Source organism: Scyliorhinus torazame, chromosome 2 (assembly GCF_047496885.1).
Source record: "Scyliorhinus torazame isolate Kashiwa2021f chromosome 2, sScyTor2.1, whole genome shotgun sequence".
NCBI classification, from domain to species: domain Eukaryota; kingdom Metazoa; phylum Chordata; class Chondrichthyes; order Carcharhiniformes; family Scyliorhinidae; genus Scyliorhinus; species Scyliorhinus torazame.
The window spans coordinates 55,344,643-55,369,383 of NC_092708.1; the positions used below are offsets into that span (position 1 = coordinate 55,344,643).

The following is a 24,741-nucleotide window of genomic DNA, read 5'->3' on the forward strand; positions in this document are numbered from 1 at the left end:
GGGGTGCTATAAATGAATAATTGAAAAATTTAAGATATCTATTTTGCTATGCTCAGTATATGGGATACCAAGCGAAAAAGGTCTGTTCATGCTATTCTAATGGAATTTTTACTGTCTTGTCACAAGCAAGTTACGTGCTATATTAAGCACACTTCTTGGCTCTTTTTCTCTCTCACCCCCTCATCAGTGTACTGTTATAAGAAGGCTGGTTTACGAATAAGCTGGACTTCCTTTCCTCAATCTTTATCTCCATTTGATAGTCCAATCACCCATTTCACAGATAACACACACGGAATACATCACAATATTATTCACTCTTGCCAAAACAGGACAGTAAGCTGAAAGCATTAGTGACGTGTCAAATGTTCATACCTTAGAAGATGTAGGGGGATGGGGACTCCTAGAATGTTGACTGCTTTGCACTTGTGAAAAAAGTCAGGCCTCCTCTACAAGAGTAAAGGAGGCTGATCGCAGTGCAGTGTGACTATCTGTCTGACTTTTGCCACACCCTGTGTTTAGCTGATGAACGCCAGCTTACTGTCTGCATCAGCAGATTCCAGTACCTGAGAGATAGGATTTAGCAGGCTGCTAGTGGCACCGGGCCATACAGGCCTCTAAGGACTGCTGAAAAGAAGAAGAAAGGGATTTGAATCCGAGTGGTGTAAGAGGCCAGGCTTCAGAGGAAGCCCACAGATAAACCATTCAATTTTTTACGGTTAAATCTATAACAGCCAGATTACCACAGGTGTCCGCACAATATGTGGTGCGTAAATGTTCGCTCCAGTATTTAAGTCAAATATTACGGGATGGTGTGTAACCATCTGGGAAGGGCAAAAAAAAGTTCATTGTGACCAGTTGAGAGAAAGGCCGACCACAGCTGGTGTGAAAAAACAGGTGTGAATTTAGGTGAAATCTAGTAACTCGGATGCTGACTTGAAAATAAGCTTCCCTTTTGTACAGTGGGGGAAAATACTTTTAGCTGAAGCACAAAAAAAAGCAGAGAATAGACGAACAACATAAAAAGTCAACTATGCAGTGACTTCTCCATGAATAGCACAAGGTCTCATTCCAGTGAATCTACTCATTGATATTAGGTACTTTGCTTGAATTAAATTCAACCAACTAACTGGGCATGTGACGTAGCACATGGATTAGTGAAATTAAATGGAAATAAAAATCAAGGATCAGAAGGAGAGGCATTGTAACAATTCTCACAGTAGATAATGGACTTTTAGATCTTTAATATTTGATTTGGTTGCAGGTTAAGCAGATTAATGGATTCCAGAATTCTCACATTGTATTTTATGACATCAGAGTGGATGCCATTTTGCCTTACTTGCACAGACATTCTGGTGATTCACTTGATTGCCTTTAGTAGTTGAGTATTCATATAGAACTTTCCCCTCGGGAGACTAAATAGGTGGCAGAGTGTCTATTATGGGATAGATTGCATAAGATAAACTCACTGATCCCACACTCCTCAGCAGCAAGTTATGCTTGAAGAGTGTGCGGGCTGGAAATTTGTCTCTTTCAGTCTGAGGTCAGTGAATTGGCAGGAGATGTCTCTAAATGGTCCAAATGGTCTTTATTGGCCCAAACGTCCTTACGTGCTTATTTTCTTATTGTAAACTGGCAGAATACCTCCCAGAAAGATTGGTGAACAGCATCATTGGCAAGAAAATCTGGGGCTAAAGGCTCTCCCCATGTATTTCATCATATCCCATCGAGCACAGTTGGTGTTTGTTTTGATGGTGGGCCTGGAAGAAATCAAAACTGAGAACTGCTTTGGAGTTCTTCAGCCTGGATCAGTTAGTTCCATGTTGGCAGAGGGAGGAGTCCCAAATCGCAAAGAGCATGGGGCGCAGCACCAAGGAGCATGGTCCCATCTTAACAAGCAAGAGCAACCTCAAGTGCGCAGAGAGAGTGATCCCATATCAGCAGAAAAAAAGCTCCATTTAGCATAGTGACTTTGCAGCAGATAAGAGAAACCCCATACTGACATAGAACAGCCCAACATTAGCAGAGCATTTGGCTGCACATTCTTTCATGGGATGTGAGCATAGTTGGCGAGGCCAGCATTTGTTGCCTATCCCTAATTGCCTTTGAGAAGGTGGAGGTGAGCCGCTTTCTTGACCTGCTGCAGTCCATCGGGTGCGGGTACTCCCACGGTGCTGTTAGGATCCTGGATCGTGATCCAGTGACAGTGAAGTAATGGCAATATAATTCCAAGTCAGAATGATGTGTGGCTTGGAAAGGAACTTCCAGGTGGTGGTCTTCCCATGTGTCTGCTGCCCTTGTGTCTCTAGCTGGTAGAGGTTATGGATTTGGAAGATGCTGTTGAAGGAGCATTGGCGAGTTACTGTAGTGCATCTTGTAGGTGGACACACTTTTGTCGCTGTGTGTTGGTGGTAGAGGGAGTGAACTTTTAAGGTGGTGGATGAGGTGCCGATCAAGTAAAGCCCCACATTATGAAAAAGAGTTGTTTACGTCAGCAGATTTCAGCGTTTAAGTCAAGAGGTGTCAACAATAGCAGAGTATTACATGTTAAAATACTTTTAGTCAGGGGCGGCATGTGGCGCAGTGGTTAGCACTGGGACTGCGACGCTGAGGACCCCGGTTCGAATCCCGGTCCTGGGTCACTGTCTGAGTGGAGTTTGCACATTCTCCCCATGTCTACGGGGGTTTCACCCCCACAAACAAAAGATGTGCTGGTTAGGTGAATTGGCCACGCTAAATTGCCCCTTAATTGGAAAAGAAATAATTGGGTACTCTAAATTTATAAAAAAATAAATAAAATACTTTTAGTTAAATTTTCTAATTTGCAGGTTTGCCATGTGAAATGTTCTTCCCAAGTGCCGACACATTTCTCCAATGTATTACTCTGCACAGCCACACATCCAAGGGTACAGCTTCCAGGTATACAGAAAGGTGATGTGAATTCACAGTGATACAAATAGCGTCACTTTCTTATGTTGAACCTATTAAAACAATGAGGTGGATTTTACAAGGGAGGGGATTACCTGACGCCCTGACCAAAACAGTGGTCGGCATGGTGCTGGCCATAAGCTCAGCTGCCTGCAGCGATATTGGCCTGGATGCAGCCTTAATTGGATCAGAGTGGGACTTCCACCCTTACCGAGGAGGAAATCCCACCCGAAAGAGCTGGCGGACAATGAGATTAGCCATCAGCTCTGTATGCCAGCAGTGTCGAAATTGAATAGTGGCCACTGTTGGACTACATATAGTCCTCAAAGAAGTGTCATGAATTCCGGACTTCAGGTAAATCAGGGATTTTGGTTGGGCCTGCCTGGCAGACACTTAAGTGGCATTAATTGGTGGCCTTAATAGGCAGAAGGGTGGGCAAGGCTGTCCACATTTTCCAATCGGTTCAAGTTGGTAGTAAATACCTGCATAACATTTCATCTTATGCATAGGAGGATTGCAGTTTATTGTGGCTCCCTGTGTCCATCTTGACTGAACTGACTTACTCAGCCCACATTAGCCCACCCCACCCCATGCTTTGTGTGATTCAGTACCATATCACATGGTACTTCCAGCCACTGAGACAGTAAGAAGAGTCCAAGAGAAAAGGGTCATGCCAAAAACCACTTTCAAAGTCATGGAACTGGAACTTCCAGTACTCGGCTTTTGAAACCCATATTGACCTGGTAGCACGGTGCTCCGTGTGTTATATCACAGGGTAAAAGGTTTGATTCAGCGGGACGGTGCAAGGTGCAGACGCCACTGCCTTCCTGACACCCTCAGATCAAGTTCGGAGCAGAAAGGATGGAGACTAGGCCCTTCAGTGGTCTCTGATTGATTGGCAGCATTTGGGGAAGGGTTTCCACCCCCCCCCCCCCCCCCCCCCCCCCCCCCCCCCCCCTCCAGAGCTGAATTCAACAGGAGGCCTGACTCTGCCCTGATAAGTGCCTGATTGCTACAAAATGTCTTTGGGTCTCCCAAAAATGCAATGTATTTTAAACTGATGACATTAATAAATGTATGCTAAAAACGGTCTTTCTTAACATGTGCACTTATTATAAACAATGAAAACATTGGACAGACATGTTCCAACTTCAGAAGTTTTAACTACCGGCAAACAATAAAAGGATACTGTCACCTCCAAAACGTGAGATGGGAAACCTTTTCTCGCTGTCTTGTAAATACATCAAGGAGGCCATCATTTGGGCAGCGCAGTGGGCTAGCCCTGCTGCCTCACGGTGCCGAGGTCCTAGCTTCGATCCAGGCTCTGGGTTACTGTCCGTGTGGAGTTTGCCCATTCTCCCCGTGTTTGAGTGGGTTTCGCCCCCACAACCCAAAGATGTGCAGGGTAGGTGAATTGACCACGCTAAATTGCCCCTTAATTGGAAAAAATGAATTGGGTATTCTAAAGTTATTTTTAAATTTTTTTAAAAGGAGGCCATCATTTAAATTACATTGACATGAGACATGGAAATACACCACCTGGCCAATCACAATGTCACAGCATTGGTTCTTCTGGGTTTTGTTTGCAACAAGCGCTGATATTGGCCGCGTTAATTATAACTAGTTAATTATAACTAGCTGACCAGTGAGGAGCTGTCAGTATTTACGGAATAAATACATTTGTGTGGCATAGTAAACACTTACAAGTGATTTCACTTGCTTTGCTAATAAATCCATAGTGAGAATCTTAAGCAGCAAATTTGAAAAAAACACAAACTAATTTGCGAACAGCAAATGTCGCATTTGAGCTATGAATATGCCCTGCCCACGTGCTCCTCTCTTTTAAATTCTCTTTTTCCATACCTGTTCAAAATCTGCCAGCTTTCGCACTGTTTGCACCAGTGTATCAAGAGGAGGAGTTCAACAAAAATACTGATTAAATTATGCATGGGAGCAGATAAGATACTTAATTTAGTCACTGCCTTTTTAAAAGCCCTAGGAAGCTAAAAAGAGACCTTTATTTTCTAAAAAGAAATTGGCCCCTTTGTGACAGCAAAGTACCAGCTTGCACACAGGCGAAACTGTAACAATTTTATATTCTCAACGTTTTGTGTGTATTTGGTTAGTTACAGTAATTATGCCCAATAACTGACAGCCGAAATCACGTAGGGGAAGGCAGACTGCTTTCACGCTTGGGCCCTGCTGCAAAACATCTGCTGAGAGATTTGCATATTAATTAACCCATATTAACTCTAATTATTCTGGGAAATTATCAAATAAATTGAATTTTCTAATTTTAACCTTTCTTTTGCTTGATGCATGTTAAGGCTGATAGGATGTGGTTGCTGGCTCACCTGTGTGACAAGCAACGAGTTTTTTTTCCCCTGCCCTTTGGACCTGGGGGAGGCCTGCAGAGCTTTTGTGTGTGTGTGTGTTTTTTGGCGTCCTTGCTTGATAGGGGCCCAGTGCAATTGTCGTGAGATAGAACATGTGTGGATGTGTGCACAGATGGCTGAGTATTACGGGGTGAGGAAGGTTGGTACCTCAGAACAGTAGAGCAAACCTTGCTTTGCTAGCTTGTTGCTCAGGATTGAACAAATAATGGGACTTTAATTCAATTAAAGTCTAGCTTCAGTTAATGCCTCCTGACAGAAATTATTGAATTTTTCCCTTCTCATTGTTCCATTTACACATCACTGAATTTCCTGCTTTTGTGCTTGTTTTCGCTGCCACAAAGCAGACCCCATAATGTATTGAGCATCTGCTTCTGTGCCTTTCACTTCTGTCACTTCTTGCCCAGTTTGGTGGGTTGTTAGGTGAGCCCGATACAGTCAGCTGCATCTTTGTCACTTTAACAACACCCAACGCCCCTTGGAAACCTAGCAGACAATGACCTCATTTCCAATTTGCAAATGTGCACACCTCCCCTTTGAGCCATTCAGGTGATTAACATACTCCCAAATCTCTCTTTTTTTTAAAGCACAACAAATTGCCTCCATCCAATCAGGTGAATGTCCATGTCCATCCCCTACAACTGATGGGTTAGAAACACATTGCCTGTTAGCCGTGCCAGACGGAGAAGGCTCTTGTTAATTCCCAGCACCAGAACTAAATATGATTCTTAGCTGAGAGGATTACAGGGCATTTGAGTATAGGCTGTCCCAACCAGAAGTGAACTTTGGAATTTAAAAAAAAAAAATAGTTTTGCTGCCGATGGAAGGTGTTTGTTTCGGGCCTCTAGCTGCTTGGGATCATGAGGGCTTATTTGCAGTAAGCCATTTCCTTACGGAGCCAGCTGTCATTTCTTCAGTTAAAGGTATGATTTGATTTTAGTCACTGCCTGTATAAGCAATTTTGTGAAGGAAGTTTCAGTGAAAGTTGAGATTCACTGAAGAAAGGGCTGAAGGCGAATCTGGCTGAGCGACTTTCATTACTGTTGCTCTTGGATCTAATGTTTATGCCTTAGTGGAAACAATAGAGCTCTGAAGAGCGGGCTGGACTATAAATCATTATTAGTATTCTGGGTTTGATTGATAATTTATTGAGAGGGCTTTTTGGAGAGTTTTGCTGGTCGGCTTTAAGCAATTTTGCTACTGATACACTAAAAAAAAAGGTATTTCGTTCCAGTGCTGCCTGGTGCAATTTGCATGCGCATTAATCAACGTTAAACCCAGGATTGACTTGAGGTCTTGAAATGTAGATGATCCAATGGCTCAGGTACAGTTCCCTTTGGGAACATAAAGCATGGTGCTAAAGCTGAGAGCCACACTGGAGTATAAGAATACTTGGAAAAAAAAGTATGATAGCCTTTGATGTAAAAACTTCAATCTCTTCTTTCAGTATTTGGTAAAGAAAAAGTATATTTAGGAAATGCTTTTATCACAGTTGAAAGTTTCTGGGTTTTCTGGTGGAAGAATTGCTTCATGAAGTGGCATGTAAAAATAGTGATCTGTAAAGCCAAGAGGTTTAACACTGTGAAGAAGATCAGACCTTTGCAACATCCACTTTTTACTTTTTTTCCTCAGCATTTGACCCCTGTTAAATTTATTTAAACTCCATTCAGTTGAAGACAATTGAATCATCTGCCAGCTCTATTTACAAGCCTGCAATTAATGTGTTATCTTCACACTTGATGCCCCCATGCCATCTAATTTGCTTGATCACAAGTCAGGAAACAGTTTGGCACAATGACGTCTTTGCTGAGTGTGAGCGTCATTGTATCGGTTGCTGAATGTACTCACCTTGCGCCACAGCAGGGGCGTCGTTTGGACACCATTATATAAAAGCCCTGGGCCATTTTGAAGATTGTGCATTTTAAAAATCAAAATTGTTGTCTGTGTTGCACAGGATTATTAAGTTGTACAAAGTATTTTGGCAAGGTGCATTATTGCTATATAGGTACTACAGAAACTCAATAGCAGAGATGCAGAAGCACTTGATCACGGAGGCAGTGGCATCAACTGGACTGTGCCGTCTGTCGTTCATACTCTCTTAGCTTTATTGGTAGGTTTTGGGAGCTCCGTGCTGAGCAGTTAGATGGAGCAACAGGTCATTTTGAAGCATTCCATCTTGGGGAATGGGAATAATAAAGGAATGACTTACCTCGTTTGATCAGTTCTTCCATGACGGACTTCAATGGTGCCAATCAGGCCCAACAGTCCAATTTCCTGGCCAAAGAACACTCGTTAGGAAAGTGTAGGGGGAGAGGTTGGGGAAGACACTAATCATTGTACTGTAGGCTGAATTGTAACCCTCTTTTGACGGATAAGTTCACAGAAAGGAATGCAAGCTTAAGTATATTCTGCTTACAAACAAGTCCTTTGAATTGTTGCAAAACATTTCAATTTGCTGACCGACTCCCCAAAGTTGCATTTATCATACATGTCCATTCTAACATCTTCCTAGGCTCAAAACTAAAGATACTTAAGAGTCATCATACCTTCACTGTCAGCCTCCGGATTTGACCCTGATCAAACAAGTCAGAGAAAACAGGAGGGAAGCTGATAATAAGGTATATTTTATTGACAATTGTGACTAGCACATTCTAAAGAATGTGTTTCTGTGGGAAGGGATAGGAAGGTGAGGGGAGTAAAGTGCAAATGACAAAATATCCATTCACCTGTTTTTGTCCTACATTTTGATGGAGAAGTGGGGGAAAAACAAGATTTTACAGTAGCCCTTTTGAGTTCACTGAACTTTGTCACAATTGTACCAATATTTGGGAGAAAGTAACAGAAAGATATGCAAATCTGGTTAGATGAAGGTGGGTGGGAGGAGGGGCATATGGAACACAAACACTGAATTGGGCTGTACAGCCTATTTCTACTCTGTACGTTCCATGTAATTCTATATAGTACTGAGATAAGGAGGGCTTGAGACCTGATATTCTGGACATTTTCACCAAAGAAGCAAGTGGGTGTATAATGTCCATACAAGGCTATGTGAGCACTGTATGAAACAAAGAAAAAAACTGTTTGTTATATCTCTTTTTTTTTTGTTTGCAACGAGAGAAGAGTTGTGTTTAATTTCCGCAGTAATGCTGATATCAATTGCTGGTGATGCAATGTCGCATTGAACATGATTTGCACATTTGCAAATAAATGCAAACCTGTTTATTAGACAACAGTGTTCGGAGAAAAATTGCCATTACCTTTCCCAAAAGTTTCCTCTTGAAAGAGATAGCTTACAAAACTCTTTTATCTGCATGGAATAAAGCCATTTTGAAGGTGGCACTGGCTTTTTTATCAAGCCAACCTTCTGCAAAAGCAGCCAGATAATTGTTTTGTGGACAATCTCACTAAAGTCATTTAGTTCATGTAGGTGTCTGCCTGGCTGAGTTCGAATTTCTACAGTTGAGAAAAATGTTCCAGGAACACTGCAGCCTTAAAGTGCACAGTAAGTCTGTTCCCATTGAAACATTTTATCTTATCAGACTGTACGGTTTGGAAAGAGAAAAACAAATACAGGACAAAAGCACACGTAACCTTCAAAAATATATTTACTTTGTTTTATTTCATGTAAATCGTACGTCAGTGGGAAGGGCGGAAGGAGCAGTTTAGGCAAACATATTTCAGTATGGATCAGGGCATCTCTATTGTGTTTTAAAATGAGATAATGAAATGATGGGCCTGTGTTAATATAATCTTGTTGAGATATTGGTGCATGCTGGACCAAAATCGTACTTGTGGTATTATTTATTTATATTTCAGCATGACTTGTAACATGATGTCAACTCAAATTATATATTTTTTAATTCTCTTACCAGAGAAGAACCAGAGCCCACAATCCTATCTGCGTGGCACTTTTGTTTCAACCTTGGGATTTTATTTGTTTATCTTTTTAAAGTAAGGTTGAGATGGATTTTGGAACTTTGTCCCATCGGAGCCTGTAGTCCTGTTAGTGTGTTTATTTGAATTTCCTTGGAATGTCCTCTCCTGTTGTCGTGCTAGGACCAGAATCGTCAGAACAGCAACATTAATATTTGTCACCGTAAACAATTTGACAGGTAAAAATAAAAAAGTTTGTACAGTCGGACTCACGACCTTCCCTTTCAGTCAAACATTCCGTTCAGAAATCTGTTTTTGTGGGGCATTACTGCTGTCTGAACATTGATAAATGCATTTGAATACTTTTACGCCAGCAGGAACTGCGTAAATTTTGATTGTAAAAACATTTTAGTCAGCTTTTTTTTCTGTGGATAGAGGAAAACCAGTTAGATTTATTGTAACTCCAGCACCTTTCAGACTTGACTGAAATGATCAGGAGACAAGGTGGCCACGACAGAAATCCCTCCATGGATCTCTTTGAAAATTCTGCATTTTTATTGGCATCCATCACTATTCACTTGGCAGACATTTCACATTGTCCACAGACTAATACGGGGCCATTGTTTATTCTCCGCCAGCAACTGGACATCTCTCTCTCTCTCTCTCACACAGAGTGTTTACAAAATAACTGAAGAATTCTTCAGGCACCCACTTCTTTGTAGGTTGAAGTAATACCCTGTGCTGGTGCCAACTTGCAGTTTGATGACTAAAGCCTCTGTGGTGGCCCTTGGGTAAATCTAGAGGAGCCACATGTAAGAAGTGGCCCATTTTAGATCAGAGGCAGACAATACTTTAACAAAGTCACAATAGCGACTGCGGAAGGCCAGCTTGGTTTTTCTTTTAACAGAGTGAGATAAAAAGGAGGATTAAAATCTCAGTTCATTTAGAAATGGGGAAAAGGGTCCCAAAACTTATTTGTAGTTATTTTAGCTGAAATGCATATATTCCTGTCAATTAAGGGAAACTGATTTTGCTTTTCAAGGTTTCTGGGCAGACAACTTCCCATTTTTGTAAACTGCTTCAATTAAAATTCTTGAGGTTTGCATAAGTTATTAAATAAATAGCCTTCAGGTTTTATATACCAGGAGTGTATTCATTGTCAATCTGCTTTGTTAAAAAAGGGAGGATAATTTCAGCATCATTTGTACTTGCCTGGGTCGGGGTGTTGAGCTTATCAGTGCAATAAAATGCTAATGTTCAACGAAGCTCCATTGTTACATCTTTCCCACAGTCTTAGTGAGGTCTTCTGAGCCAGTCACTGGTGCTGGGGCTTGAGCTTATTGCTCAGAGGAGAGATTCTTGTCAGGACTGAAATTGGTATTTATGAAGAGAATAATATTTCCTGTCGTCCAGGTCTTGCAGGTTGGGAAAGTATTGTTGCCCTTTGAGGGTGATATATGTTCTGCTGCTGCCCCTACACTGAGACATGACTTCATTGCTTGTTTAGCTTGCTCTGATATTTGTGAGTGTGGTAGCTAGTGATTAATCATTTATCCCCCTTTCTCTAAAATATTTGAATCACACTGCACCGGGAACGTTCACGTGTTATTCAGAGAGAATGCTGTGGACAAGCAAAAGACCTTAAAAGGCAAGTTTTTTATGGAATAAAAAGCCTTTTAATGCTTGTCCAGCCTGAGATAATTTTATTCACTCCTTCAAGACCTCTCTTTATTTCTCTTGCACCCAGAGACCAGTTTTTAGGGGGTGGGTTGATAGCTTCCCAGGACTCAGACCTTTTGTTGTCGCCTGAGACAAATATATCCAGTGAAGCCTTGAACCGTTGTGCAATAAAGAATCTTCGGCACGTTGCTAAGAAATGGTTAAACTACCGTTGCAAAGGAAGGGCCCAGTCAATTGTGCCAAGGTATATCTGGACCACACAGCTTGAGTGAAGACGAATATTCCCTTTTTTTAAAAAAAATCATTTATTTTCAAAGGGCATTACCCAGCCTGAACTTGCCTAAACCCTTGTGGTCACACCTCTTTGAAAAGGTTTTGTTTCGCCCGTCAATTGGTATTCAAACCAGGTCAGCATTTCTGTTTGCCCAACTTCGCTGCCGTTTTCATTTTAATTTGCACCTGTTGTGCAGTTGTTGGGAAGGCAAGTGCAGGCCCGCGGATTATACAAAGATCATATTATGAGTAGATATGTGCGGTGTAATTTTTTTTGTCCCAGCTAATATATATATAGATAGATAGATATTTTAAAAACTATTTTTATTATTCTTCTTCACAAAATAATAAACAGCAAACCTTCCAGAAGCAGGAAAAGAAGCAGATAGGAAGGCCTGGGAAGCAAGTGTTGTAAATAGAAATGATTTCAATGTTTCACAAATTCATGAGAGGAGGATTCTAAACCTGATACAAGCACAATTCTGTTCCTGCCACTCCTGTATAATCTGATAGCTGGCAAGAGCCACTTGAGATAGTTCAGTTGATAAAGCCGAAGGATTTCTTTATTAAGAGCACTGAAATCAAAATGAACCGTGTGTGTGTGAAATTTAATGCCCTCCCCTGTGGTGATTTTGGTAGTAGGAGGGCAAATAATCAGGCAGGGGGATTGCAGGTAGGGACATCCCACCTTCTCTCTTGCCCCACACCCCCCTCCCCCCGATGAATTCCTATGGAGGGCTTTCCTGCACCAGTTTGGGCCTCATCCTGCTGCCGATGGTATTCACCCAACGGTGGGTGGGGGACGTGCTTTGCAGGAAGCACAAAAAGGATTTGCTTGCGGATTTTCCATGGGGTTGAGTGGGGGAAGGGGGGAGTAGCGGCGTCGGGGAAGGAATCCCTTATTCAAAGTCACTCAGTGCCCCCCCCCCCCTCGAGGAACCCGGCATTGGGATGGTGGGGGGGGGCGTGGTGGGGTGGCCCACTGAGTGTCACAGCCCTGTCCCCCTCCCACATGACCCCCAGCTTGCAATCCCCCTTCTGGCATCACTCACCTGTGACCTGGACCACTTGCCGATCCCGGACCTCGGTTGTGCGTGCATCACCGGTTCCTTGGCGGCACTGCTGAACAGTGAAAGGCTGTTGGCCAGGATTGTCTGGCAGCTCTTGTTGGGTGGGATTTCCGCTCCCAGGGTCCTTGATTGGAGGGAAGGCCCGCCATTGCCAGTTAATTGTCACTTAATGCGGCAAGGCTTCCTGAAAAGAGGCGACATGGAGCTCTTGCCAGCTCTCTAGCCAGCAGGCGAGACCTCCGTCACCTACAATAAATTTTACCCTGTGTGTGGCTGTTTGTGTTTCTTGTGCACCAGGTTAAACAGTTTTTGTCAGTGTTGTGTCTGTATGTGTGTAACTGATGGTATGTTGCTCCAGCTAAACTAATGTCCCTGTGTTTATTACTCTAATCTTTCTTGTCTAGTGGTAAAGTGGACAATTTATGTACTACCATGCACACTGAATGACTGGGAAGGCAAGCTAATGCAGAAGCAGCCACCTTCAATTCAGTTCAAAGACCTTATTTATAAACTGTCTATTTTAAGGAATGCTGGTGCAAGTGCATCAGGTCTGTGTGGCAAAATAAACCGGTTTATTTTGGTTCTTGAGTAGTTCTGACATTTGAAGCATGTTTTTTAGCTTATTCGGCATGTTTTGTCAGTGCTCTCAAGAGTTTGGAAAGTGAGACACCAGGTGCTAGGTCTGGGGTAAAGGGATTTAAATGAGATTGAGCCAGGTTTGACAAAACACAGGCACGGTAGATCTTTTTACTCACTTAACCTTCAGCCCTTCTTTCTTCATTTTGCCTACATTTTTGGTTGCTCCACAATCTTCTGATTCCTTTTCTCTTTTTCAGTTTTGAACTATGAGAATGTAGTGGATACGGGTTCAGAAACAGATGACGAAGACAAGCTTCACATTGCGGAAGATGACAGTATTATTAATGCCCTGGACAGAGATTCCAGTCCAGTGACTATGCCCAACCACGATTCTTCCCCACATAGAAACCAAGTACTGTTGCCAAGGGAGGACGAGGAAGGTGAGAAGAGGGACTGCAGCACGGAACACACCTGGCACAGCAGGGATACACTACCAGTCTCAATAGATGGTACTGGTAAGTCTGCCTTCTGGACTGCTTATTGGATCTTCACTCTGGAAATATTAGAATACGTGAGGTTGTCCACACACAACATTCTTCACTCTAATTCATTTGACTCAACATGCTGGTTCGGCAGAGGAATGTGCTGCAGATGTTTTATATTCCAAATGTTACACGTTATGTGATGATTCAACCATTGTTAAATATGTAATTTGGTGGCACCCTTCAAAAGCCAATGTAGTTCTCTAATCCAGAGGTCAAACTCGTAAAAGCTCTGCTGTCAGTTTTATGAATCTTGTACCTACCTGATGTGTTGAATTTAATTAAAGAATAACATTGGGGAGTAGTGCAGATGCAGTTATTGTTGTTTAATTAAAGCAAAGGAACATTACTTTACCATCTTGTTTAAAGGCTGTAGTTTAACATTGCATTCTGGCTTCTGTGAGGTGACATTAAAAACTCCATACCAGTAATTCTGTCAATTGAAGCTCTACAAACTAGAGGTGCAGAGTGGAGGTCAGTGCTATCTACATTATGGCAGGCTTAAAGAAAATCGTAAACAAATTACAATACCAACCATGATTTTGAGATGACATGCTTTAATAACAAGCATTAACATTTATTTTAATTTATTGAACAACTATAATTCTATTTTCAAGTTATTTGCTGACGGGCATCTGCTTCACGTTTTCTGCATTCATAGAATACCACACTATTGATCCCACTTTATCTCAAATAACAGCCCAAACTTAAATTTAGGATAATGCTATTCCCCCAACATTTACTTCAGAATCACTTTACTCGTTGGTCTATTTGTTTGCAGAATGCATCCTTCCAGTGAATCCTGAGGAAGGAGCTGTGCTCCGAAAGCTAGTGATTCGAAATAAACCTGTTGGACTTTGACCTGGTGTTGTAAGACTTCTTACTGTAAAGTATTCAATGACAGCCTTTCATAAATTTTTGCCATATACAATATAGAAAACAAGCATATAAGTATAAGAAGACAAAACCAGGCTCCCAAGAGTCAAGAGCCTTACCTTTTACAGATCTAACAGTTGCAAAGAATAATCATTAAGTTGAATGGTGTTTTGTCTTTATTTCTGTCAATTTTTTTTTTTGTTGGAATGGAGATTACAGATGACATCAGCAAGGGAGTCAACCTGGAGGAATTACTGGGCCTATAGTGAAAGACCAGAATCAGTCAGAATGAACACAGCTAACATGGACATTAAAGCATCCTATGTTAACAATTATCATAGTCTCATAGAATTTACAGTGCAGAAGGAGACCATTCAGTCCATCGAGTCTGCACCGGCCCTTGGAAAGAGCACCCTACCCAAGCCCACACCATCACTCTATCCCCGTAACCCAGTAACAGCTAACCCAGTTGGATTCCTTTTTTTTTTAACAAACAATTTTATTGAGGTATTTTTGGGCATTGTAAACAGTTACAGATTACAGAAATATGCAAACATCAACAGAAAACCAACATTTCAACCAAACCATAACGCACATACCCGCTCCTCTCCCACCTACACTCCCTGCCTGTTTATCTCTCCTACTCTACCCTTTACACCCCCCCACCGCTGACGCTCACTCTCCCGCGAAGAAGTCGATGAATGGTTGCCACCTTTGGGCGAACCCCAATACAGATCCCCTCAAGGCGAACTTGATTTTTTCCATACCCAGAAAACTTGACATGTCCGAAAGCCATAGTCTTTGGGGGTTTTGAGTCCCTCCATGCCAGCAGTATTCGCCGCCGGGCTATCAGGGAAGCAAAGGCCAGAACATCGGCCTCTTTCTCCCCCTGGACTCCCCGGCCCTCCGAAACCCCGAAAATTGCCACCTCTGGACTCATCAGCACCCTTGTTCTCAGCACCCGGGACATGACATCCGCAAATCCCTCCCAGTACCCCCTAAGCTTAGGACATGCCCAAAACATGTGGACGTGGTTCACTGGTCCTCCCGCGCATCTAGTGCACTTGTCCTCTACCCCAAAGAATTTGCTCATCCGAGCCACCGTCATGTGAGCCCGGTGCATGACCTTAAACTGAATCAGGCCGAGCCTGGCATACGTTGCGGTTGAGTTTACCCTACTCAGGGCTTCCGCCCATACCCCATCCTCCATCTCCCTGCCGCGTTCCTCCTCCCATTTGAGTTTCAGCTCCTCTGTCTGGGACTCTTCCCCCTTCATGGGCACCTTGTAAATGTCCGAGACTCTACCCTCTCCACCTTCTCCTCCAGAGACTACTCTGTCCTGAATCCCTATTGGCGGGAGGCATGGAAAGGATGGGACCTGTCTGCGTACAAAGTCCCGCACCTGTAAGTATCTAAAGTCATTTCCTCTTTCCAGCCCAGCTTTCTCCTCCAAATCCCTCAAACTCGCAAGGTTCCCCTCCAGGAACATATCGCCCACCCTCCTCACCCCCGTCCGCCGCCATGCTCGAAACCCTTCATCCATGTTCCCGGGGGCGAATCGATGGTTATCACAAATTGGAGCCCAGACCGACACCCCCCTCCCCTGCATGCTTTCTCCACTGGCCTCAAATCCGCAGGGCTGCCCCCACTACCGGGCTGGTGGAGTACCTGGCCGGCGCAAGCGGTAGGGGAGCCGTGACCAGGGCTGCCAAACTCGTGCCCCTGCACAAAGCCGCCTCCACCCGCTCCCAGATAGACCCCGTACCCACCATCCACTATCTGTTGGATTCCTTAAACACCCTGATTCTACAACTTCCCCAGAGCTCCAGCTGGTATTTTTCCATTCCTTCTGGGATGTAGATGTCACTTGGCTGGGCCAGCATTCATTGCCCATCCCTAATTGCCCTTGAACTGAGTGGCTGGCCTGGCCATTTTGGAGGGCATTTTTCATAAAGAGTGAACCACATTGCTGTAGATCTTCTGGAGTGACATGTAGGCCAGACTGGGTAAGGACAGAAGATTTCCTTCCCTGAAGTCACTAATGAACCGGATGAAATCAACAATGGTTTCATGGTCATCATTAGGCATCCAGATGTTTATTGAATTCATACACCATCTGCTGTGGTTGGATTCTTAAAAACAAAACTATTTTTGGACTTTTTTCTAAGAGATAGAATTGAGACCTTTAAGGAGAAGACATTGTCCAAAAGTGGATACAAAGTTACTTAGCCTGTTTTCAAACTTTGCTGGGGAGTCCTTAGTCCAAAGTACAATCGCATATAATGGGCTGGATTTTATGCTCCCCTGACAGTGGGTTTGATGGCTGTGGGGCATATAAAATCAAGTGGATGGCTTGGCTGCTGTTTATTCGCATGACTCAGTTGCCACCCCAAATTTTCCAGTGATAGGAGTGGTGCTAGACAGCCCATCTGCCAGTGGGCTAATTGAGGTCACAAAGTGAGCAATTGATGTCCATTTAAGGGCCTCATCTGGCTGCTATCAGGACTTAACTGACTGTGGGAGAGCCCACACCAAGCTGCCAGCACGGCAGATTTCCCTGTGGGGTCCCTCCTTCAGGGGTCCCCTGGGTCCATGCGAACACCCCTTAAAATATTACTACCCCCATGTTCCTCTCCCAACCCCCGCCCCCTCATGACATCTCAAACACTGGTCCCTCGAACCCCTCACTGGGGCTCGGCGAGACCCCAAACACTTACAAAGTCCTGATCCAGAGCTGACCGTCTCCTTAAGCCATGAGTGCAGTATTGGCACTGGCCACATTTTTCGGTGGGTCTGCCAGGACTGGAGAGCAGCTGGCCTCTGATTGACCGGATGGTCTCTAAGGTTAGACTTCCTGTCCCTAAGGAGCAGAAATCATGGGTGGGTTTTTCCGTCCCAGATTTCGGGTTCAGCACGCTGGGGGAATGCTCCGTTTCGCCGGCTGGGCAATGGGGTTTCCAGTTGTGGGGCAGCCCCATGCTGTAGGGAAACCCCCGGGCTGCCGGCAAAATGGAGCATCCCAACGGCGGAGAATTCAGCTCCCTGTCTCTTGTCTATGAATGGCCAATTTGCAGAGCAATCATCCATCTGCTGGGCGGCTTTTCCCGACATTTTAGTCTAAAATTGAGCCCAATCCATTATTTTGGGGGTGGAGAGAAATAGCAATTGGACAAGTATCTCATCGACCAAGCTTTTTCCATTGAAAAATATAATTTAGCTACAAGCAATTTAAAAAATGTAATTACTGTTGAAGGAGCTGATATTTTTAGTGCTAAAGCTAATAGATCTGCCTTGGTACAACCTCATGGTTCGCGAGAGACTCTTTTCTCATGTAGAATTATATGGAGGCTACAGGCGCGATTTAACCAAATGGGAACTATGTGACATAGCAAGCGCGTTTAGCAGTGTGTTTCCTGCCGTTCGCAGCACCGAGAAACACAACGCTATCTAACGTGACTCCGGTTAGATACGGAGCTCAGTGGGGAATGCACGACCGAGCCTGCACTTAGTCTTGTTTCCTGCACTGAGGAGCCCCACTCGCTGAAGTTCCTCAGTGCAGGTAGAGATCGGGACGCCATTTTTAAATGGTATCCCGATCTCTCGGGAGCCCCCGACGCGACCACCAAACCCTCCCCAAGCCCCAACTCATTGTAAGGGGTCCCAGGACCCCCTTTCACCACCTCGCCCCCCCCCCCCTCTCACCACCTCGCCCCTCCCTCCCCCCCCGTGTAGGGCACACCCCAGCCCGATCACCACCACACAAAAAAAATGCCAGCTTGGCACCTTGGCAGTGCCAGCCTGACACCATGGCAGCGCGCTTGCCAGCTGGCAGTGTCACCTGGGCACCTTGTCAGTGCCAAGCTGGCACAGTGGAACAGCCAGGGTGCCAGACTAGCAGTGCCAGCTTGGCAATGCCAGGGTGTCCAGGTGGCACCAGCAGTGCCAGGGTACCACACTGCCCAAAAGGCATGCACCTGAGGGCCTCCAATCTCCTGGGAGACCCTGACGAGTGCCGTTCTGTCAGTCCCCTTTTGTAGAGACCAGTACTGAATGGCACTTGCCTGAGGTCTCCAAGGAGAAACAGATAGATCCCAATGCCTTGGTTACCTCAGGGAACTGCATATTAGAGTGAGTTTTTTAAATTAAAATTAGTATCCAATTTTTTCCAATTAAGGGGAAATTTAGCATGGCCAATCCACCTACCCTGCGCATTTTTGGGGGTTGTGGAGGTGAGACCCACACAGACACGTGGAGAATTTGCAAACTCCACATGCATACTAGAGTGAGACTAGCTGTCTCACTCTAATATGCAGATTTCCAAAAAAGTGATCCCGCCCACAATGGACGGGCTTCACATCATGGTGTTTCATGAGATCATGTTAGATCTCGCGAGGCGTGGTGAGCCAGTTAGATGCCGGGAGCGGGGTCTGGCATCATTTACCAGCCACGTTGCACCGCGGCACATTGCTTTTCAGGCGTAGCGTGGCTGGTAGATCAAGCCCGACAGCACAGACACAGCCCATTCGGTCAGGAAGGCAATGCTGATGTTTATATGCCACACGAGCATCCTCCCACTTTATTCGGCTCATCCTGCCTTACCCGAAACCTCAACCACACGAATTCACCGTGCCTCCTCTTTAATATGTCAGTGCTGTCTGATCGAAGCTTCGATCACTCCATGTGGCAATGAATTTCACATTCTTACCACTTGTCTGTCACCTGCTGTTGTTGCTTCTCTTGCTTTCTCTCTCGCTCTCTCTGGTTCTGCTCATTTTCTTTCTCTATTTGCGCTTCTATTTCTCTCTCTTTTCACTTCCACCACTCCAGGGTGACAGAATGAAGGGAGACAGAAAGCCAACAGTTGGGTGAGGAGCTTTAGACCAGTAGTTGCTAGGTTGGGGGTTTTGCAGATTGGGCCAAACATTTGGCTAGGACTGCAGGTGAGCTTTGCAATGGTGGGTTGACTGAGAGAACTGGCTCGGGCTTCAGGCTGAGCATTGGAGAGACAGAAGTCTGTGGGCATGTGTTTGGGAGAACTGATCGGATAATTAATTGTAATGGTAGGCATACAGACTATGTATGCCGTGCCGGGCAGCATGGTAGCATAGTGCTTAGCACAGTTGCTTCACAGCTCCAGGATCCCAACTTTGATTCCCAGCTTGAGTCACTGTCTGTGTGGAGTCTGCCCGTTCTCCCCGTGTGTGCGTGGGTTTCCTCCATGTGCTCCGGTTTCCTCCCACAGTCCAAAGATGTGCAGGTTAGGTGGATTGGCCATGCTAAATTGCCCTTAGTGTCCAAAATTGCCCTTCGTGTTGGGTGGGGCTATGGGGATAGGGTGGTGGTGTGCAGTTGGGTAGGGTGCTCTTTCCAAGAGCCGGTGCAGACCCGATGGGCCGAATGGCCTCCTGCACTGTAAATTCTATGAAGTAGCTTAAACTCTCATACCCAGGCATAACCGGCGCGATTCTCCGATCGCGGGACAGAGTGTCCGCGCCGTCGTGAACGCCATTGCGTTTCACGACGGCACGAAACGGGCAGGGGCACTAGTGATTCTGGCCCACACGGGGTCAGCACGACGCTGGAGCGGTTCACGCCACTCCAGCCTCACTTCCTAGTGCGCACTGGGGGGCGGTGCCAACCCGCGCATGCGCGGTGGCTTTCCGGAACGCGCCGGCCCCGACGCAACATGGCGCAGGGGTTCTGGGGCCGGATGCACAACAAAGTAGGCCCGGAGGGGGTGAGAGGCCGGCCCGCCGATCGGTGGGCCCCGATCGTGGGCCAGACCCCATCGGAGCCCCCCCCCCCCCAGGGATGGAGCCCCCCAAAAGGCCGCCCCCCCGACCCTTCGCGCAGAGTTCCCGCCGGCAGCGACCAGGTGTGAACGGCGCCGGCGGGACTCTGTTTTTTCCACGCGGCTGCTCGGTCCATCCGGGCTGGAGAATCGGCTGCCCGGCCTCGGACAGTGGCCTGCGACTGGCGCTGCGCCAAATGCGCCCTGGTGCAAATTTCGCCGATTCGCCGCACCTTGGAGAATCATGCGCTGGCGTCGGGGCGGCGTGGCGCGGTTGCGGCAATTCTCCGGCCCGGCGCGGGGCTGGGAGAATCGCGCCTAGGATGTTACGTGACATCGAAAATCCTGACACCAGAAATAAGTATAACACAAACGAGGAGACTCAACTTTTTCTTTTTTTAAATTTAGAGTACCCAATTATTTTTTCCAATTAAGGGGCAATTTAGCATGGCCAATCCACCTACTCTGCACATTTTTGGGTTGTGTGGGCGAAACCCACGCAAACACGGGGAGAATGTGCAAACTCCACACGGACAGTGACCCAGAGCCGGGACCGAACCTGAGACCTCAGCGCCATGAGGCAGCTGTGCTAACCACTAGGCCACCGTGCTGCCCTATACTCAACTTTTAATATACTGTACATAAATTGTGATCGTCATACTAGGTGGCATCAGTCACATGAGTGGATTACTTTCCCGGAGGTTGATTGTGATTTATATTAATTTGTGGGAGCAAGTGTGTTCGGCCTGTCTCCTGTTTCTAACACATGGGGACTAAACCAGGGTGAGTACCAGGTGCTCCACCTGGCTCTCATGTTGACCTTTCTGCCCTTGGCCTCCTGCAGTGTTTCAATAAATCTCAAAGTAAGCTTGAGGAACAGCACCCAATCTTTCAATCAGGCACTTTCCAGCCTTCTGGACTCAGCTCTGAGTTCAACAATTTCAGACCGCATAATCTCGCCCCCATTTTGTTTCCTTTATATTTGCAGGTTTCAGTTTTACTCTCGTTTTTCTCCTGTTTTTGCTTTCAGATGGCAGCTGTTTGCCGTTCTGACATTTACACCTCCTCTAGACACATCCTTTGTTCCTTCACTTGTCCCATTATCATTCACATTGGCCTCGCACCACCAACTCTTTTGTCATTTAATCTCTCCTGTCTTCTGCCCTCTCACAGACCCCCCCTATTGTTCTTTTCTACACTCCCCCTTTTCATTCGCTTAAAACCTATTGCATTTTAAACTTTTCACTATCAGTCATTGACATGAAACATTGGCCAAAATTTACCGACTGTTCACACCGGCGGGATCCTTTCAGTGCCGCCGACAGCGCACCCCCCGCTTCGGGTTTACCGGTGACGCGGGGTGCATTCAACGGGAAATCCCGTTGATGATGGCGGGACCAGAAAAACACGCGGCAGGTGGCGCAGAAAATCCCGCCCGTTAACTCTGTTTCTCTCTTTGCCAATGCTGCCAATCTACTGAGTACTTCCAGCATTTTCTGTTTTTATTTCAGATTTCTCGCATCTGCAGAATTTTTTTTGTTTGCATACTACACTCTTTGAGTTTATTTTGTCAGCCCCTTAGGTTTGTGACCATTGTTGAACTCTTAATGATATATAAATATGTAATGAAATGAAATGAAAATTGAAGATGGGATCGTTGTTATCGATATGGGGATTGACATATTTGTTACTGATTATTGTTTATTACTGATTATTGTTTATTGTTGGTGGGTGTAAATTTGGGAGAAAATGCGAAAAAGGAGGAGAATAAAGAAATATTTTTTAAAAAAAGAAATGAAAATTGCTTATTGTCACAAGTAGGCTTCAAATGAAGTCACTGTGAAAAGCCTCTAGTCGCCACATTCCGGCGCCTGTTCGGGGAGGCTGGTACAGGAATTGAACCATGCTACTGGCCTGCCTTGGTCTGCTTTCAAAGCCAGCGATTTAGCCCTGTGCTAAACCAGCCCCTTTAGGTGCGTATTATAGATTTATTACACACTATTTACTGCTGGGAAACTTCAGATAATTCTGATCTCAAATGAACGGCTTATCAATGTCAACACAGAAACATTCAGTTATAAAAATTGAAAAAAAAACCTAATTGACCAGGAAATTTCCAGATTCAATCAGCTGGAGCATTTTAATTGGCCACAATGCTCCTGGCTAAGGAGGTGAAAGGTCAGCATAGATTCTAGCTTCTGATTGCCACTCCTGAGAAAAATGTGGTCGCAATTTTGTTGCACAATAGGTTCAGAGCCAGACGCCCTGGGTTCAAGTCCCACACCAGGGCTTGATGGTCAAGGAAAATGTGTTCACAACATGGTCAAACAGGTCAAGTATAGAAACATAGAAAATAGAAACAGGAGGAGGCCATTCGGCTCTTCTAGCCTGCTTCGCCACTCATCATGATCACGGCTGATCATCAAGTTCAATACCCTGATCCCCCCTTCCCCCATATTCCTTGATCCCTTTAGCCCCAAGAGCTATATGAAATCAATGTACAAATCTTACCACCTGCCATTGGCGTAGATGGGTAAGAGCTGGAGAGATTCTTGGTCAATCATCTGCAGAAGGCAGGGACAAACCACTCCAGTAATTTGCCAGGCATAACCACAGACCAACATGTCCATGGTTCCGAAAGTCCCCTCAGGGCATGGTACCTAAGGAGGAGAGGTGTAGATGCACTCTGGCAGCCGCCATATCGGAAGCGACCTCCTGATGGGTGGCTAGAGAACCTGCCCATCTTTAAATTTACATTGGTCCCCAATTGAAATTTTGAGGTGCAAATCCACAGTGCACACCCTGCCAGCCTGGGCTTGTCCCCCACCCCTTACCCTTTCTGCCTATGGCCCAGCTCAACGTTAGAGTCAGCTATCAGCTGGCCTCACAGCAAGTTGCTGTGGGCACCCATTAGAAGTGTACAGCTCCCTGAGACAATGTTAATGAGGCCTGAGCCTCTCCGCTGCTCTATCAGTCAATAGCCAACAGACCTAAATTTTTCTCTGCACACCATTGACCATCAAATGATGAACCCCACGAACAAACAGCATGGTGACGACTTCCGGTGACGGCGGGCGGGAGGCGGCCGCACAATGGAGGGTTCCCGTTCGGGTACGGCATTTTCGGGGCTTTAAGCCCGGTCCCAGGGTCCATTGAGGCGGAAAAAGCAGGGAGAAGGCACAGAGGCGGCTGAGTGAAGGCACAGTGAAGAAAAATGCCGAGGGTGAGCAAAAGAACGTCCGTAAGGAAAACAGCTGAAGGTCCGTCGGGGAGTGGAAAGGTCACCGCGTGGTCACCGAGGAAAATGGAGGCTGGAGCACCAGGGGAGGCCGCATTGCTTACGGCTGAAGAAATAACTAAGGTGATGGCTGCGGAATTCAAAAGGCAGTTTACAAAATCCATGGAGACAATGAGGAAGGAGATGAGAGAGGTTTTGAGTGTGCTAGTGGAGGAGGCGATTTCCCCGGTGACGAAGGCGGTGGCGAGTGCAGTGTCGGAGGTGCGAGAGCAAGGGGAGGCGCTGAAGGAAGTGGAGGAGACGGTATTGCAGCATGGTGATCAACTTGCCTCGATGGGGAAGGAGATGCGGAAGGTGATGGACATTAACAAGGATCTGCGAGGAAAAATGGAAGACCTGGAAAACAGAGCCAGGCGACAGAATTTGAGGAATGTTGGGCTGCCCGAAGGAGTTGAAGGACCGAGGCCGACTGAGTATTTTGCCGCGATGCTGGCGACACTATTGGGGGAGGGGGAGGATCCCACCCGATATGAACTGGATCAGGCTCATCGGTCGTGGAGGCCTGTACCAAAGGCGAGTGAGCTGCCAAGGGCAGTGACTCTGTGCTTCCGTAGGTACAGTGTGAAGGAGAAGGTCCTGAGCTGGGCCAAGCAGAAGCGGGTGGTGCAGTGGGCTGGAGCTGGTATACGAGTATACCAGGTCTTTACGGTGGAGCTGGCGAGGAGGCGGGCTGCCTTCAACCGGGTGAAGAGGGCACTGTACATTAGCAAGGTGCAGTGTGGCATTGTATATCCAGTGAAGCTGAGGGTGACTTACAAGCTCAGGGACTTTTATTTTGGAACGGCGGAAGCAGCGGAGGAGTTTGCGAAGGCAGAAGGACTGTGGCAGAACTAAGAAATTGAGAAATGGCCATGTGCCGATGTAACCTCATGACTGTATTTTCTTCTTTTTTGTTTCACTGCGTGCGGGTGTATGGGCTAAAGGAGCCAATGTTGTATATATTTGGACAAGGGAAGTGATGGGACTTTCACTCGAAATGAGGGCTCTTTGGGGTGTAGGTGGATATGCAGAGTTTGTGCGCTAAAAGGGGATTTCTGGGCTTTCCTAGGGCCGGGCAAGTGGGAAAGGGACCCGGGCGGGGGCCTCCACGCTGGCCGGTTTAAGCCGGCCAGTGAATGGGAGTGAGGTGGGGGAGGGGCTGCGGCCATCGGAGCCTGGCAGAACAGGGTCCGAGTGGTCTAGCCGGGTGGAAAGTTGGAGGGAAGGAACCGAGGTTGGGAGGAGGAGTTTTACAAGAGGCAGTGGATGGGAGGAGTTGGAGACTGGGGGCTACAACTCTTGGGTATCATATACGGTACTCTTTGAGAGGTTGGAGGGCGTTGAGTGTGGGGGGGGGGGGGGGGGGGGGAGGGGGACTGGACTCTATAAGTCAATGGTGACCATGGGTGGTCCCGGACTCCTTTTTCTTTTTCTCCTTTGTTTTTTTGTTGCCACCGTGGGA

The 24,741-nt window shown here is 45.9% G+C and overlaps 1 protein-coding gene across 10 annotated transcripts in view; it reads left to right on the top strand.

The window, feature by feature from the left end:
* The window catches only part of zeb2b (zinc finger E-box binding homeobox 2b), a 154,633-nt gene that overhangs the window by 84,054 nt on the left and 45,838 nt on the right, over nt 1-24,741 (top strand). For 6 of the 10 annotated variants that reach the window (XM_072471492.1, XM_072471483.1, XM_072471519.1 and 3 more), the window contains one exon: nt 13,051-13,308. The exons of 1 other annotated variant lie outside the window; for it this stretch is intronic. In XM_072471492.1, coding sequence (XP_072327593.1) covers nt 13,051-13,308 — 258 coding nt within the window. Of the gene's footprint in view, nt 1-6,056; nt 6,242-7,914; nt 7,937-13,050; nt 13,309-24,741 lie in introns of those variants that run through there. 3 more of the 10 variants (XM_072471472.1, XM_072471501.1, XM_072471546.1) reach the window with 2 other exon arrangements.